General features: G+C 37.1%; 1 protein-coding gene across 39 annotated transcripts in view; it reads left to right on the top strand.

Moving 5' to 3' along the window:
- PTPRD (protein tyrosine phosphatase, receptor type D) overlaps positions 1 to 18,769 on the top strand; it is a 468,274-nt gene that overhangs the window by 424,257 nt on the left and 25,248 nt on the right. For all 39 annotated transcript variants that reach the window (XM_026866869.1, XM_026866870.1, XM_026866871.1 and 36 more), the window contains 2 exons: positions 5,172 to 5,291; positions 5,937 to 6,091. In XM_026866869.1, coding sequence (XP_026722670.1) covers positions 5,172 to 5,291; positions 5,937 to 6,091 — 275 coding nt within the window. The remainder of the gene's footprint in view (positions 1 to 5,171; positions 5,292 to 5,936; positions 6,092 to 18,769) is intronic.

Below are 18,769 nucleotides of genomic sequence, written 5' to 3'. Positions count from 1 at the left end.
GATCACTCAATCAGTTCGCTAAGAAGCCTGTTCCAATGGTTGATAACACTTTTGGTAAAGAAATTTTTCCCAATATCCAGTCTAAACCTTCTGTCCTTGTTTCAGCCAGGATAGACTTAACTTCCCTTGGGCTGAGAGGGAGCACAGCTAGACAGCCGAGTCTGATTGATCACTGTGGTATTCCATATCATGTAACATCATGCTCAGTATATAGGCAGACGTGTGCTCTCTCATGACCCCTTTTCCGTTTCTGGGTCAGCGTGGAAGGATTTTCTGCTGTGGTCAGATCACTGCTGAGGGGGAGCAGGCTGCATACGTGTTGCTGCGCTCAGTAAGACACTACTGCATTTTTATCCATTTTGGACTTACTATTGTTACTGTTGGTTTTTGTTCCTATTACTAGATTTTTTTAAATTATTATTATTAAACCTATGAATTTCTTCTTTTGTCCCTCCCCTATTTCTCTGGAGAGGGAAGTGGGGGAAGAAGTAAACAACTGGCCATGTGGCAATTATCTATTTTCTGAGTTCAAACCACAACACCTCCCCTGTCACAACTTGAGGCCATTTCCTCTCATCACTCGTTACCTGCACAAAGAGACTAGCACCCACCTTGCTAAAACCTCCTTTCAGATAGTTGTAGAGAGCAATAGGGTCTCCCCTCAGCCTCCTTTTCTCCAGACTAAACATCAACATCTTTGCCTTTACATACTCACTACTATTAATCTACTGTAAATCATTGTTAGAGACCAGTACATAAAAGTGTTCTTTTTCCTGTACTAAAAAAACGTATTCCAAACCAAAATTTCCAGAAGTGATTAATTGTTTTGGTAATACATTTGCTGAGACCTAAAAGAATCTGTCTACCTGGTGCTGTGTTCTTTCAGAATTTAGCATCCTATTATTAAATTCAGTGCTACTCTGAAAGCAAAATCTAAAACCGTAAATGTTTTATTTTCAGTCTTATTTCTGAATAGGAGTTTACAATTTTAATCTGCCATTTAGAGTTAGACCAAAGTGAATGAGTGATACTTGACCAAATCTTGTTCAAATAAGGCCTAAAAAAATGTATTTCTGTTTTCTGATTTTTTTAAAAAATCTTTGAGGGACAATTGATTGTACTAGTATCAGTGCTTACAACCTGTAGACTCAAATCAGCCTAGTCTTTAAATGGCAGGGCACTGTTGTGTAAAGGAAGATGGCTTCAGAGTAACAACTGCTTAGAGACAGAACATTATCTGGAATGTCTGAGGCACTAAGCTAGCCTGATAGAGTTTGAGGCAGTTTCCATCATCAGCAACTGGAATTACCCTTTTTCACTGCATTATTATTATTATCATCATTCAACATCATTGTAGTGATACTTTATTTTTGAAGGAAGACCAACTGAAAATGTTGTTAGAAAGTTTTGTCTGCAAAAGACTACTATTATTAGGAAAAGCAGAACAAGAATTTTATTACATAGTGCTGTTTTCTCCTATTCCAGATTCAACATAATCCATATGTTGTTCTTACAGCAAGGAACATACTGTATGAATCTGCCTATTACGAGTTTGCTGTCTCTTTCCTGATGTTTGTCCTTATAATCTCAGATGGCCTGTAACAGCTGGCTTATGTGTTAAGAATCACCTGAAGGGGTTTTTCAGTCTGAATGATGGAAGTTTATACTGGAAAATTTCTCTACCCTTGAATGTCAGGAATCTTTGTGTTCACATGTTCATGTGGAAATAAACTTCCTTTAACTCCACCAATGCATGGCAGCATCTTCTCTAATGCCTGTGACTTACCGGAGTGTGAATATCCATAAACATTCTTAGGAACTCTGTAGCTACTTAAACACCTCAAGTCTGAAATGGTTTCCAGCTTCTCATTTTTAATGGAAAAAAAAGCATTTACATTTTCTTATAGTTTTGCTTTCAGTGAATGCTTGTACTTCCATGAAGAGCAAGGATTTGCATGGCCTGAGTAGAAGAAATGTAGAGAAAGAAAATGTGTGTATGAGGGCCATGTTAAGAGAATGTGCCTTTCATGTTTTCTAGCTATGTCTTCTACTATGGTACTTAAAAGATTTCATAATATATTTAGTAGTCTTTTGAGAGTTTCTCTGATCTCAAATGTAGTGGTTTTGTCAGTGTGCAACCTATGATCATGAGACAGTTAAAACAGTAGTGAAAGGTATGCTTGTCATTACTTGCAGTTGAATTTCTCATTAACAAACACTCTTTGAAATCACCAATGAGTTCTTTTGTGCTTCTGTGTCTGTTTCATTCATCTTGCCATCTTTAGTGACAAGCAAGAGAACATTAGAGAATTATCGGTAAAAGCTCTTTTCTGTAACCATATACAGTTAGTGCCACAGAAAAGCTCTCACTGGATGCAGGTGAATATAGTCTGCAGAGGAAAAAGATCAACCCTTGCAACTGGGAGCTGGGTGGATAAGAGGAAGATGAAGATTGAAATTTACCAAAGATATTACAAACTAATTCTGAAGTAAATAAACCCCGTGATTGTATTTCTGAAGAAGAACGCATGTTAACATCACCATACCTTACCACAATAAAGTTATCTGTTTTCCAGACAACATACACAAGTGAGGAAGAAATTGCCCTTACTACAGGGAAAGTAAACATGAACCAAAGAGCTAAAGCAAAAATACATTTGGCAAATTATTTCAAAACTGACTTGTTGACATTTAGTGTTAAATTTTGTATGACTCAAGGGGTTTGAGAATTTTTTCTGAAAAAAAAACCATTAATATTTAACCTCTGAAAAATAAACTTACTTTAAGTGCTGAAGGCTGGGGTCTTAACATAGGATAAAACAATTAACAAGAACTCTGTCTCAGAAAATAGTGTCGTAACAATTAACTTACTTGATTCTTTGCTGCTGGTGAAGTCCAATGGAAAACATTGTTCTAATCTCTCACAAAGATAAATAAGACTCTAAATTGTTAGAAGTATTGGGAATGTAGGGTTTATGATCACAGAGCAAAAGAGTATAGGAGGCAAGTAAGGGCACATCACTGAAGATCTCTTGTTCTGAGATGTCTCAAGAGGCAAAAGAAATAAAAGATGTAGTTCCATCAATTTATGCTTCATGTGCTCTTCCAGGAGGTCAAGTACACATCAATCCAAAAACAGGTTTTCTTTCTAAAAATCTAATACATACTTTCACCAGTTTCCACTTTCAAATAATTAATACACTGGTCTAAATATTGTATATATTTTTGGACATATAGTGTCTCCTAAAGCTGTTAGTATCAATATTTTTCCATTAAAAAATGTATGCCATTCTATGTTAATTAATAATAAATAATAAACCACTTTTATTTTTCTAAAATACAGCTAACCAGTGTAGACACAAGTTATACTGTGTCTATATTAATGATAAAGTAAAACTAGATTTACTATAATTATATTAAAATAACTCAATTGGAAGTATAAATTTCTGTTTCATTTAAAGAAGACCAAAGTGGCTTGGTTTAGTGTTAGGAATCTTGCATATAAATAACCAATATTCATTAAGTACCTGCAATACTTACTCTTTAAATATTTGAGTATATACACAAGGGAGTAATTGCTTAATTCCTCTTAATGAGGATTTTATACAATATCAATGCCATTTTTAAAACTGTAGTATCAATAAACATTTTTAGTTACAATGATCCAATTCCTTATCTATAAATTAAGCTATCAATGCCTGTAAAAAAGAGTTTCAGGGTTTTTTGCCTCTAAAAAAAATTCTAAACCTACCTCAATGGTTAGAATTTTTTCTCTTTATCTAGATTACTTGTTCTCAGACTGATTTGTGAATTCTTAGTGATCTGTGGCCTGTGAGTCTCAAAATAAAAAGATCTGCAAGCAAAAACTATTCAGGACTGGAGACTTTGAAAGCATATGAAGTCTTTTTCAATAATTACTGTGCAGAGTGACTAACCTGGAGAATTCATGAGTTTCAGACACATTTCTTATTTTAACATTTTTGGGGAATCACCAGTTTTTCTCTTGAATTATCACTTTAAATCACATTATTATCAGAAATATTGTGCGATACTGTTTTTGCTGTTTCTTACAGTTTGTGTGGTCTCATTGAGTTTGGTATGAGTCTGGCTTAGAGTGATTAATGAAGACATTTATTAAACAAGTACAAAATATTGCACTGGACTCAGAATATTTTTTTTCAGTACCATATGCAAGGATAATTGATAAGAATGTATTGTTATAAATAAAATGGAGACTTACTCTCAGTTTCACCTATCAGTCCCTGAAAATAAAATATTTTCAATTATTTAACACCCATAATACTTTATACCATGTTTTCTGATTGTTTTAGGGGTTCAGTATATCTTTTTTTCATAATAGCCTTAATTCTAAATACCATTTTTAACTGAAATAAATTATTGAGCCTCAATAATGATGATAAACATATGGTTCTCTTGTGTGTCATTGTCTTACAGAATTATTTCAGCTCGTTAATGTTCTAAACTATAGTGTTTTGAAGTGGACAATTATCTCAAATATCCTGTGTCTTTTAAAATTTGATGTGTGATCTCTCACTGTCGAATCATGTTTTTTTAAATGCCTGTGCACAGAATTTTGTTCTATCCTTATTAACACTGATCTGAGAAGGAGATTTTATTTTCTCACAGTGAACTTAGTTGTTGGTGCTATTTCATTTGTATGTGTATTAAAACTATTTCTCAAAAAAACCCACAGTTTTTAACTGAGATATTTCTGTACATACAAAATATTAAATCCAGCAACTTTATATGTTTGGGGATTAATGTGAAATAGGTAAAATGAAGCAAATGTTAAAAAAATGGTCTACCTCTGCTGGATTAGTACTTCTATTAAATCATGGAGTGTGAAACATATAGGTTGTATTTTTAATTACTATAAATTGCTTTTTCTTTACTGTATATGTTGTTATTAATATTTCTTAATCATCTGCCCCACTAAATTTCAAAATACCCCTTATGGAAGGAGATATTGTAAGAGCTACTACCAGAAAATAAACTTCTGTGGATGATAAAATAAATTTCTTGTACTGCATGCTTAGCAGTTGTTGAACGTCTAACTCCACATACTTTAAAAACCCACAATGATATACACTCATATATGTAATAAATATAATTTTTAAATGTATTCAATAATTACATATTTTTCACTGCAGGTGAAGTGTGATCAATACTGGCCAAGCAGGGGCACAGAAACTTACGGGCTAATCCAAGTGACCCTTTTAGACACTGTTGAACTGGCAACGTACTGTGTTCGTACATTTGCACTTTACAAGGTATATATAGTTATATATACTTACACTATACTTTAAATGTAACCAACTTTTATCCTTCCCTTCCCTTCCCTTCCCTTCCCTTCCCTTCCTTCCCTTCCATCCCTCTCTCCCTTCGTCCCTCTTACTTTATTCCACCACCCTGCTCTCCTTCTTCCTTTTGCTTCCTGACTTCCCTGCCTGCCTTTCTTCCTTATTTCCTCACTCCTTTTCTTTTCTTTGCCTCCTTACACTTTCCTGCCTCATTTCCTCCTAACAGCACCAAACAATGAGAGGACTTCTACAGACCGAGTGTATTTTTCTTACAGCATGGAGTTTTCTAAGTTAATACAGAGTTCTCACTATGAAAAAAACATTGAACTGAATGCAATACTGGCTAAAGCTCTGGCACTTGTTAGGATGCATTACTGTGCATTATAGTTAAAGCCCTTACATTGTTTCAGTCATGCAATTTAGAATAAAAGAAACAGTCATGCAATTTAGAGTAAAAGAAACATTTCCTTCTGTAGTTTGACTTTCATTTCTCTCTGGACCCAAATGTGGTTTAAATACACTTCACTGATATATATGCCTCTGCATTTGTTTCATTGAAAAGTGCTAAAATCACATCAAGTTTCAGTTTTGTCATTAAGTTCTTTAATTTCATAGAACGGTTCTAGTGAGAAAAGGGAAGTGAGGCAATTCCAGTTCACTGCCTGGCCCGACCATGGTGTCCCAGAACATCCAACACCCTTCTTAGCTTTCCTGCGACGAGTCAAGACCTGCAACCCACCTGATGCTGGACCTATGGTTGTACATTGCAGGTAGGCCCAGAATTTCTTCCAGAGCATCTTATGTCAAGATTAATCCCTTCTTTTTTGTTGAAGACAAAACCATTATCTTCTTTCAAAGATACTTGCAAGTCTGTCAAAGAGAAAGATGGTTGCATTGCAAAGTGGGGACCTGAGTATGGCACTGCCAGCTTGGATGGGCCAGAGTTATTTTCTTTGGTTTGTGCAGGAGATTTTAGAAAAGTTCATAGAACATGGAAGATAGACATTTAATGTTTATTGAAACACCAGGGTTAAGAATGTGGAAGAAATATAAATAACAATATTAATCTATTTATAAAGTTTGCTGAGTATTTCCTGAATGGAGCCAAGTGGTTTTGTATTTGATTTAGAGGATTTTAAAACGTTTTGACTATTGCTTATAATTATAGATTGCCTTGGCTGTAATTTCATCAGTTTGATTCATATAAAGCATACCTCCAAAGGTACTCAGCAGCAAAGATGTTATACTCTATATCAAAACCAGAATTAATAGAAGAAATGAATCCTCCCACTCTGGGAAGGCAGTTAAGTTAGTATAATTACCTAAATTCTCTAAATGCAAAAATAGAGGAACTAAATTAATTGTTGAGTCATACAGCAATTCACTGGAAAAGACGAAATAAAATACAAAGCTTATTATCACTCAGTGGTACTGTTGAAATGCAAGGTTATTTTTTTCTCTTTGTCATTGGTTATGCATGCAAATTTCAGTGAAAGTGGTGGTCAGGTTAGGTAGTATGATTTGATACTGTTGAGGGACTTTTTTTCCCTAATTTCCTATTAATTTAATTATTAGTAATCTAAAACATGCATATCCTGGTAGTAAACATGTTGAAGCTCTTTGTCTTATGTATAGCTTCTTGAAACATTAAGTTACTAAAGTCTTACAGTGGTAATGTTAATGTGGGTGTCTATTTTCAGGAATATTGTAGCAACATTATATTTTGAGATTTCTATTGCCTTATCATTTTGAATGTGACATTATTAAATAGGTAAAAAAGTCAGAAGAGGAACAACAGAGCATTAGGACAATTTTTTTAGGCTAAAATATATCCCTTTCATTTAACAATATTCACATTCAGTTTGAAATTAAAGTATTGAATGTGCCTGAACATTTCATTTCAACCTCAGAAGAATTTTAATTTTATGTTGAAACAGAGAAAATAAACAAGTTTTGTATGTAATTTATTTTTTCATGGAATCAGCTTTCTGATTTTTCTTTCTTCTCTATCACTCACTTTGTAAATATCTGCATTTCACTCATTCCTTTGTTTCTCATCCTCAGTCATTTCACTTTTTAATTATTTTTTTTTTTCTCCAGTGTCTAGACTGCTCTATATTCCATGGACTCCTTTAATTACATTCTATTTCTGTCCTTCAATTACACTGTATTCTCAAACTCATTTCATGATTTTTTGCCATATTGTGGAACAATTTCAACATGAAGTATGATCCTATATGTCGTACTATTTTCTCTGAAAAAAGATCATTATTTTAATGGTAGCATTCTTCTGCCAGTTTTTGTCATGCATCACTTTCACTTCTAGTAGTCACCTTATAGTTGCCTTCTAGTAGTCACCCTATTCCACTAAGATATTGTATCTGTTCTTGACAAACGTCTTGGTTTTCATTTCTTCCTTTGCTGGCCCCTACTCTGCCTCTGCAGCCTTTTAAAAAAAGTCCTATTTTCCTTGTTCTCTATGTTATCTGTCACAGCCTCCTGTTTTGTGTTCAGGACTCCCTAAGTCCCTTTTCATTAAAGCTCAGATACAACCACCATTAGATATTAAAGTATTTCAAACTTTATCCACTAGAGAAAAAAGAAAAAATATAATACAAGACCATATCTTGTATCCTTTGTCTGTGGTAGGCAGTGCTTTTCCAAGTTACCCACTGAAGGAATAATCTGAGTTCACTCCCCAGTGGAAATGTGGGATTCATAGTGGGGTGTGTCAGATATCTGAGACAGCACTGATACTTTTATGTTTCTTCCAGAACCTAACAAACTGTCAGAGCTCAGTAAATTGTAATAATGACATGTTAGAAGTATAAATACAAGGAAATTTACCTTTCAAAATATGTGTGGTAAAAAAAGAGTAGGTATGAAGAAGCTGTGGAACTATATTTCTGCAAAGCTTTGAACCCATAAAAAACCTGAAAATAAAAACTAGCAGTAGCAATTAAGTACAGGGAGAAGCTAGTTGTCTATAATATTTCTGTGAATTCAGCTCGGAGTTTCTTGCTCAGAAGCTGAGCTCCTTTTCACTTTTGATTCAGGTCAACACCCAGTAAAAGCAACAGGAGCCTGCCTGGGTGAGGAATAAAAAAGAGGCAGCTGTCTGCATTTTGATCCTTGGAGAGTAACCTCCTATTTATTCTGTATTTATAAGTAGGAATTGCATGTGAAAGATTTAGCTCAAACTTCTCCCTATTCAATTTCCACGTAACAGTTGTCTTTCAGTCCACTTCATTTTAAGAGATTAAGAGGTTTTTCCAGTTTCTGTGGTGGTTTTGGGATATGGCTATATATCTATAGAGAATCACTGGAGATCTGGTTCATGAGTGTGGACCCTGACCAATTCGTATCAAAGCCTCACTAGCTGATAAGCCAGTTTAATTTCCTGTTACTAGGATATGGTTATATAATGTATGAAGAATTTATTTAATAACTTAGAATCACAGAATCATGTAGGTTGGAAAAGACTTTGAAGATCATCCGGTCCAACCATTAACTTAACACCGACAGTTCCCAACTACACCAGATCCCTCAGCGCTATGTCAGCCCAACTCTGAAACACCTCCAGGGATGGGGACTCCAACACTGCCCTGGGCAGCCCATTCCAACGCCCAACAACCCCTTCTGGAAAGAAATGCTTCCTAATAGCCAGTCTAAACCTTCCCTGGTGCAACTTGAGGCCATTCCCTCTTGTGCTATCGCTTGTTACTTGGCTCAAGAGACTCATCCCCAGCTCTCTGCAACCTCCTTTCAGGGAGCTGTAGAGGGCGATGAGGTCTCCCCTCAGCCTCCTCTTCTCCAGACTAAACACCCCCAGTTCCCTCAGCCGCTCCTCGTACGACCTGTGCTCCAGACCCTGCACCAGCTCCGTTGCCCTTCTCTGGACACGCTCGAGTCATTCAATGTCCTTTTTGGAGTGAGGGGCCCAAAACTGAACACAGGAATCGAGGTGTGGCCTCCCCAGTGCCAGTACAGGGGTAAGATCCCTTCCCTGTCCCTGCTGGCCACGCTATTGCTGACACAAGCCAGGATGCCATTGGCCTTCTTGGCCCCCTGGGCACACTGCTGGCTCCTGTTCATCGGGCTGTCAATCAACCCCCCCAGGTCCCTCTCTGACTGGCAGCTCTCCAGCCACTCCTCCCCAAGCCTGTAGCGCTGCTGGGGGTTGTTGTGGCCCAAGGGCAGCCCCCGGCATTTGGCCTTATGGACACTCCCCCAGTTGGGCTCAGCCCATGGCTCCAGCCTGTCCAGGTCTCTCTGCAGAGCCTCCCTGCCCTCGAGCAGATCAACACTCCCACCCAACTTGGGGTCATCTGCAAACTGACCGAGGGTGCACTCGATCCCCTTGTCTAGATCATCAGTAAAGATGTTAAACAGGAGTGGCCCCAACACTGAGCCCTGGGGGACACCACTCATGACCAGCTGCCAACCAGATTTAACTCCGTTCACCACAACTCTTTGGGCCCGGCCATCCAGACAGTTTTTTACCCAGCAAAGCGTGTGCCCATCCAATCCTTGAGCATTCATTTTTGCCAGGAGAATGCTGTGGGAAATGGTATCAAAGGCCTTACTGAAGTCAAGGTAGACAACATCCATGGCCTTTCCCTCATCAGGTCGCCTTGTCACAGAAGGAGATCAGGTTTGTCAGGCAGGACCTGCCTTTCATAACCCCATGCTGACTGGGCCTGATCCCCTGGTTGTCCATTATAGGACTTTTCATGGCACTCAAGATGACCTGCTCCATGACCGTCCCTGGTACCGAGGTCAGACTGACAGGTTTATAGTTCCAAGGATCCTCCTTCCTGCCTCTCTTGTAGATGGGTGTCACATTTCCCACCCTCCAGTCCAGTGGGACCTCCCCAGTCAGCCATTACTTCAGGGAAATCATGGACAGCAGCTTGGTGATCACATCTGCCAGCTCCTTCAGCACCCTTGGATATAACCCATCTGGTCCCACAGACTTGTGTGCATCCAAGGGTTGCAGCAGGTCTCTGACCATTTCCTCTTTAATTGTGCTGACCTCATTCTGCTTCCCCTCCCCATCTCCCAGCTCATGAGGCTGGGTGTCCAGGGAACAGCCAGTTCCACTGCTAAAGACTGAGGCAAAGTAGGTGTTGAGCACCTCAGCCTTTTCCTCATCCTTAGTTACCATGTTTCCCTCTGCATCCAGTAAATGAGGAAGTTTTTCCCGAATCCTCCTTTTGCTATTAACAAATTTATAGAAACATTTTTAATTATCCTTAACATCTGTAGCCAAGTTGAGCTCTACCTGCACTTTGGCTCTCCTAATGTTCTCCCTGCATAGCTTCACTACATCTTTACAGTCCATGAGAGACCTGCCCCCTCTTCCAAAGGTCATAGATTCTCCTTTTGTTCTTGAGATCCAGCCAAAGGTCCCTGTTTAGCCAGGCCGGTCTCCTTCCCCAACTGCTTGTTTCCTGGCTCACGGGAACAGCCTGAACCTGTGCCTTTAAGACTTCTCTCTTGAAGTACGTCCAGACTGCCAGGACTTCCATTTCCTTCCGGGCAGCCTCCCAAGGGATTTTGTCAATCAGTCTTTTGAACAGGTCAAAGTTAGCCTTACAGAAGTCTAAGGTGGCAGTTTTGGTAACCCCTCTCTTTGTTTCTCCAAGGATTGAAAATTCAGTCGTCTCATGATCACTGCACCCTAGACGGCCTCCAACCTTTACTTCACAAGCTCTTCCCTGTTCACAGAAGCAGGTCCAGGAGGCACCTTCCCTGGTCGGCTCACTCACCAGCTGTGTGAGGAACTTATCCTCCACACATTCCAGGACCCTCCTGGATTGTTCCCTCTCTGCTGTGTTGTGATCCCAGGAGATACCCAGGAGGTTAATGTCCCCCACAAGAACAACGGCAAGTGACCGCAAGATTTCTCCCAAGTGTTTATAGAAAGCTTCATCCACCTCACTGCTTTGGTTGGGAGGTCTATAGCAGACTCCCACAGCAAGATCTGCTTTATTGGCCCTTAACCTAATTCAAACACTCTCAACCCCGTTATCACTAGACTTGATTTCTGAGCTCTCATAGCATTCTCTAACATACAGGGACACTCCACCACCTCGCCTTCCCTATCTGTTCCTCCTGAAGAGCTTGTAACCATCGATTGCAGCACTCCAGTCGTGTGAGGCATCCCACAACGTTTCTGTGATAGCTACTATCTCATAGCTCTCGTGCTGCATCATAGCCTTAGAGTGTGCTTAGTGGGAAAAAATCTGAGGTGAAAACAAATGACAACTGAAGAACACACCCTGTACACATTTGCATGCATTCTACTCGTATAACAATGACCAGGAAAAAAAATCATGGTCTTAACTGGCAAAATTAACTGTGAATAGAATGTAAATATTAAATTTCAAAATTACTAGACTTTATAAGACATTTTGATAAATGTATGTCAAACAAATGCAAGTGGAAGTCTTCATAAAAAATTTTGTGTGATGAAAGCAAAGAAAAATACAGAATTATATGATCAGAATTTATGGTAACTTTAGTAATCATTTGTTACTAATATCCATGCAACAGACATCTTTTCATGTTATTAACACATCTACTTTTGATATTTAACAATTTGGTTGCCTGTGCAGTATTGAATTTGAGGCTAATACAGAAGTCAAAAATGTGTTGAGTGATGTTGTATGTACATTCTACCAGTCAAAGCTCTTACTTGTGCAGAAAAGTTGTCAGATTTTTAAGCTGAAAAGCTAATTAACATATAATTAAAGCTATGTTTTCTTTTAAAAATAAATAGATGATTGCTGAAAGGATTGTGAAGCACCAAAGGTAACATCAAGGCCTAATACAAATGCAGATTTTTTTTATTTAGGTAATCAGATATTCTGATAGGACTATGTGTATGAAAAAGGTGTAGTGGTAATAATATAAATGCATACTACCATTACACTCTTTTTCCAGTAAAAGATCTATACTTTTCTGTCTATATCCACCAGGAAAGATAATTTAACAAAACCCAGATCAAGGTAAAGTTAAATTTAGAAATATATTTGTTATACACTGCCATGTTCTGTCATCCTTGCTTGAGTTACAAAGCTAGATACAAAAAAAAACAAAACAAAACAAAAAAAAAAACAACACACAAAACAAAAGCAAAAAAACCCACAAGAAATTTAGTGATCCCATCCTGTTTGTAGATACTTTTCATAATGTATGTTCAAATCTTGACTTGATTTATTTAGAATAACTTGTCTGAAGTTTTTTTTAATGGTGGTTGAAATACTTGATGAAGGTAGATGCTTTCTAATTTAGAATTTTATATTTTAAGACTGTATCTTTTCAGTACTTTTGCACAGAAGTTGAGTAATATCACAATCGAACTGGTGTCTCCACATGACTTGCCCTAATTTCCAGAGCTGATCAGAAAAAAAGGGTTTCTTTAATGACAAAATGCAGGCTTAAACCCTAGGGTTCTGCATTGGTGAGGCTATAATGTGTGGTCTAATGATAGTGGAGAAAATACGTGGTTTTGTTTGAAGTTGGATTAGTGAAGGAAAACAGGTGCTAATCAGATCACAGTAAACTAGCACCACAGAGGGTGTTTGAAGCTTTATGCCCTCTGTTTTCAAAACATCACACAAACTTTAGTAGTTGGATCAGTAACAATACATAAATGCGTAATATGTAAGTGCAATCCCATATGTTTGAATCTGGTTTTAATACCAGCACCAGGGGGCTTATCTTTAAGATACTTCATCAAGTTCAAGTTAATTCTGAAAAAATACAGAAGACATTATGATCTTGTATTTCTTAAAATAGAATACTGTCCTAATTTTTGTTAAAAGTTTCAGAATAAAAAATAAAAATTTTAAAAATATATCTAAACCAATGATTTTCCAATGGATTTACTTCACCTCTGTATCTTTTGAACCTCCTTACTGCAGTTGCCACATGCGTCACAAATGCTGATCTTCTAATCCTGGTAGTGAGTAGGCTGCAGATGACTGCCTATCCTTTTTCATGGTGGGGGGAAAAAAATACCCCCAGCATATATTCAGAAATCTCTCAAAGAAGATTGAAAAATGCTAAAAGCTTCCTCATCCCTTCCCTCTCCCCACCCTGAGAACAACTCAGGATCTTTCCTAACTTCCCTGTATAGCTGAAAGCTCTAGAGAGGAAAGATAGTAAATGCATTTTCAGATGACAAGTATTTTAACATCACAGATATTCTAAACTTTCTCTGTTTTACCCATGTCTTTATTCAGCATCTATTGGGTTACTACTATATATTAGACTGTGATGAGTATAATCCGTATACAAAAACATTGTAACAGTATTTCCTCTCCAGCTGTTAGATGTCGGACACCATATATCTCATTAAGACAACTTTTTTCTCAAAGTCTTTATTCACAAATACAAAGCAAAGGGAGGGGGATAAAGCTGTTGTTAGAGTCCCTTCTCAAAGCAATGCATGACCCTGCTTAGGATGTTTAGTTCCTCTTAATATAAAAACACAACAATGAGTGAATGTCCACGTTTTCCACTGTATTTCATTTGAATTGGTAGTTGCAGTTTCTGCATAGTCAGAGTAACTGACTGAGAGTAATTTCATTTCTACACATACCCTTCTTCGTGGGAGTTATTTAATTTCTACATGTACACCAAGGCTTGCAGAGTTTGATACCCTGGAACTTGATCTATTTTTAAGGAACTGGAACTGGATTCTCTTCAATTAGAAATTTTTGGATGGTTATTCTGTCTTCATTTAATTGTTGGAATTGTAGAATCTTCTGGAAGATGATAAAGAGTTTAGGAGAAAGGTTGATAAATGCTAGCTGGCAGAAAGAAAAACTGATGTCCCACCAGCACACTGATTAAGGTGTCTTTAGAATAGCAAGATACTACTTGATAATCTCTTGTGTAATGAATGTCATCACAGAGAGGCAAGAGTTTGGACTTCCATTCATATTCTCACCATATAAACTTTCAAAGTTTTGAAAATTTAGATTCCAAAAGCTTCACAACTGTAGACCCTGGCTGGTTTATGGTGAGCGTACAAGAGTTTTCACCTATTTACTGTGCTATGATCATTAGATGATACAGACAAAAAGTAGAGTCTCCATCTATATGCTGATAGAACCAGTGATGGATGGGTAATGTTGGATGGTTTTTTTAATTTCAAATTTGAGTGTCATTAACTAGGATCATCTTGACTGCAAATATACCAGTTACCTTCCCAAACTAATCACTCTTTAAATTAAGGGCAGTCTGAATCTTAGTAGCTTAGGTCTCTAATTGTTTCCTTAAATTTAGATGCTCACAAATCTAAAAGGAAGAACATGACAAGGATTACCATACCGTAGTTAGTGTGTCAGTGTGCAGGGTCCTTAAAGGTTGGCTACAGTACCTGATATTTTAATTTTGAATAGGAAAAAGCTATGCCTCATTATCTAGAAAACCTCCGTGAGATGTCAAACACCAGCAAACTGATGCTGACCTACTTTCACGTTTTATCTTGTTAGAAACCAGTCCTTCACAGCAATCCAACCTTTTCTAAAACCTGAACTGAAGCTGCTGTATGTACAGTATGTGCTTCCATTGTTTATAAGCATAAAAACTCAGTAAGTATCACCGGAACCATTATTAAATTCAAAAGCATACAAATAACAAATAATAGCAGTGTTTCTTCATGCAGGTTCAAATAATGGAAAATACCTGCTTGTGGTCTTGTGATTAAATCAGTCTTATGTGTATAAAGCCATCTTTGGTTGGCATTTAGCCTGTGGTTCAGGGGATTATACCCCCACTGCTGTGACTCAGGGCTGGATTATCTTTTGAAATTCTAACAAACTGCTATGACTGCATAAGGTAAGATTTTGTTCCTGTTAGAAGTCAGAAATCTGTAAAGGAACGTAGTGAATGCTATTAGTAGATACAATCAGTGGTCTGTCTAGGCCAGTATCCTGTCTCTCACAATGCCAAATGTGAGAACTTTCAGGGAAAAGCATACAACTCCAACATCAACAAAATTTCAGTAAAGTTTTCTCCCCAGCAGCAAGCAGTGACTAGTTCAGCCCTACTTCATGAAGACTTTAATTCTTTTCCCCTGTTATTCCTTTAGCTACCTAGAGAAAACGGTGGATGCTTTACTGTTCATATTCATGATTCTACGTTTTTAAAGAACAGAACCAGACATTCTTATCTTTGGCATTTTGCCTTGTCATTCTCTGACAAGTAGTTTCACACATCATGTTAGAAGATACCTATTTAGTGTTATTTTAAACATGTATCTCTTCATTTCACTAAATGTATTTGGCTAAAGGGAGAAAAAAATAACGTTCTTTAATGCTCTTGTTTTACATGTCTACAACGTTCCCTTGCATTCATCCCATCATAGCAAACTAGCACAGTGAAATATCCTACTGCTTCAGTACATGTAATATGGAGGGAGATGGCAGGGAATCCTCACATCGCTAGTTTTTTTGCTAGTTTACTCTGCTCCCTTGCTTGTGGCGTACCCCTTTTCTGTAGCCCTAGTAACAGTAATTTTTTATTTTTTTTTTCGTTAAGAGGTCAAGGCAGCAAAAGTAGTTCCAAAATTATTCCACGTTGTCCAGTGGAGGTACTGAGGCCTAGTTTGAATTCAGCCAACAGTTGAGCATGTCTCCTGGAGACTGATGACTTTTCACTCAGTGAAATAACTTGCCCCTTATTAAAGTGTGAGAATTTTCCATAAGATGTTTTTAACAGAAGCAATGCCTTTTCCATGTGTTATCTCAAATTACAAAGATGTTGGTGCTGATAATTATTTCCATATATATATTATCATGTCCTACAAGGCCTGTAATTTCCTTTGACCTAAGCTGTAGTTTGATACATTATTTGATCAGCACTCTTCGTGAGTAATTTTATCCATATGTATTTAGTTAATTGGTTATTTTTCTCCCCGCCCATGTTTATATATAATATACTCTACAAAGGAAAAGGAAATCTGACTGCTTGCAGCTGAGTTTAGTAAAAGAGCAATTAGGTTCTATCAGATCCAGCAGCTGTCTGTAATGAATTCTGAATTAAAATTATGAGTGAAGAAAAGAATCCAGCCATCTGCAAGAAATGTGAAAATATTTTTATAACCCAATAGCTGAATTCTGGAAAGGAGTATTTCTGAGATTTCCCAGCTGTACCTACAGTAAACTCCAGAATATCCATGGACACACAGTATACAGTACACATTGTATCAACTTGGCTACCCGAGCATGTTTGGCTAACTTCGAACAGGCTGTATTTTTATCTAAAGTAATCAGCATGAAAGCCTCTTTAAATCATCTCCTGGTATCTCTAGAAGTAAAACCCAGTTTTAAAAATAGTCCTGTTATCTTCTCATGGAGGCTTTCCAATCAGTATGCTGCACTGAATATTAATCTTTCTTCGTTTTTCATACTTTTACAGATTTTAGGGTCTCATCACTTATTATCAGATTTTGTCAATGACTGCTGTTCCAAGTGAATTCTACATTGTGGTGTCTATTTTGGTTTTGTCACCCTAATTCTTAAAAATAGTTTTTAATTGTTTAAAACTTATCATAATACTATCCAAGCTCATTTTACAGCTACTTTAAAACTTTTACACCAAACCCCCCATGATTTTCATTATAACTTGTCCACGTATTTGCTCACGAAGTTCAAAATTCTGCAAAAAAGAGATTAGCGTTCAACCTCGAAATGACAAACTGTCATTAAGAAATGTGAAATGCTTAGTGGTATTAACCTCTCACCACCTGATTTTCTACCATGTTACAGAGAATTCATGCTGGTGTAAAAACTGATGAGGTTAAAGAAAATAAACGTTAGAAATAGTACCCATAACCAAGCTCTTCAGCTGTCAGTGGAGTATTGTCCAAGATATTAAAAAGGGTGTTTATTCTTTTCACCACTTGGTCTAAGAAAACAGAGCCTATCAAGAGCCTTGATATGAGCTGATCAGAGAAGCCTCATTGCTTTTTCTTCTCTATTTTCTGCTGTGTAACATCTCACTGCATTATTACCATATTGCAATCATTTCAGTTTAAACCAAATCTAAGGTGTCACAATCCCATTTGTCTTATCCTCTGAATGTAGCCTCTAGGTATATCAGTTCTCCATGGAAAAAGAAGGGACAACTTGAGATGGAGATCCAGAAAAAGTAGGTGTGTTACTTAAATCCCATGAGCTTCAAGCTTGAGGACTAATTTCTGGTTATTTCCAAGCTTTCAAATTAGAAGAAAAAAAAAAAAAAAAAAAAGGGCTTTGAAGTGTGACTAGTACTGAAAAAGAAGCCCACATGGACTGAGTACACACAGTACTATGTCTTCTTTCTTGCTTTGTACTTACCAGGTGAAATACTGTGTCCAGATGAGAATCTGGATCGTCATTACTATTCTGTCAGTCTAAAACCCAAGTATAACAAATGGGAAATTGTAGTGTTCTGACTTTAAAAACAGGGATCCAGAGGGCAAACTGTTATGAGAAAGAAACACTTTTTGATCTCAATAGGTATACAAACACCTACAATCAGGGAGGAGTCTAGAAGGACTCTTGAAATAAGGAAGGACCTTAGTGTTCAGCAAGTACTTTCAAGGTCATCCTGTTATCCAATATGGCAGAACACATTTCTTCTCACCTTCTCTTAATTCATTTTCAGATAGCATCAGTTCACCTTCCTATTTCGCACAGGTAGGGTACAGGTAGTTCTTCTGCATGTTACACATGAAAATGTAATCAAAGCACAGAAATATGCAAAAGTACAAAACAACTCCTCAAAACATTCCACCCTGAGAATGCAAACTAGGTTGAAATGCAAAGAAAGCAGTTGTTAGCAGCAAGCAGCATAATTTCTGCTCATTGACTTCTTTACTGTGCTGTAATCTTCACTTTATTGATGACAGGATCACAGTGTACTTCCTCTCAGAAATTGCCCAGAAGTATCATTTTCTGTGTATACAGCTGTTCATGCATGGATCTGTCTTTAATTGAAGGTAACAAGTCATAGTAAGATGTGTTTTTAAAATTAACCTCAAAATACATTATTTTTCTAAACTCATTTCACTAAACTCTATTTCAGTAAATTTGAGATCTTTCTTTCTTTATTGGAATGCGTAATGACAAGAATGCTTTATGAATGCATTGTACAGTACAAAGACTGTAAAATACTCACTGAAAATCAACAAATCTCAAAGAGGAGATATATTTAGGATAGTTAGTCTTTGATGCTAAATACAGAATGCAGTACACTGAATATATAAGATTGTATTTACAGAAGAAAATGAGGAGGATATCTGAGAACTGGATTAATTATGAAATTAAAAATTCATAGTAAATCTTGTCCACAGATAAAACAGTTGTGAGAGACGAGAAGTGGGACGTGACAACATACAGAGAAAATACAGTTTATTCTAATCTCTTTATAGATCTAAGTAATTGAAA

The sequence above is a fragment of the Athene cunicularia genome, assembly GCF_003259725.1.
Source record: "Athene cunicularia isolate RWA chromosome Z unlocalized genomic scaffold, athCun1 chrZ_part4, whole genome shotgun sequence".
In the NCBI taxonomy this organism is placed as follows: domain Eukaryota; kingdom Metazoa; phylum Chordata; class Aves; order Strigiformes; family Strigidae; genus Athene; species Athene cunicularia.
This window is presented reverse-complemented; position numbering and strand designations above follow the sequence as displayed.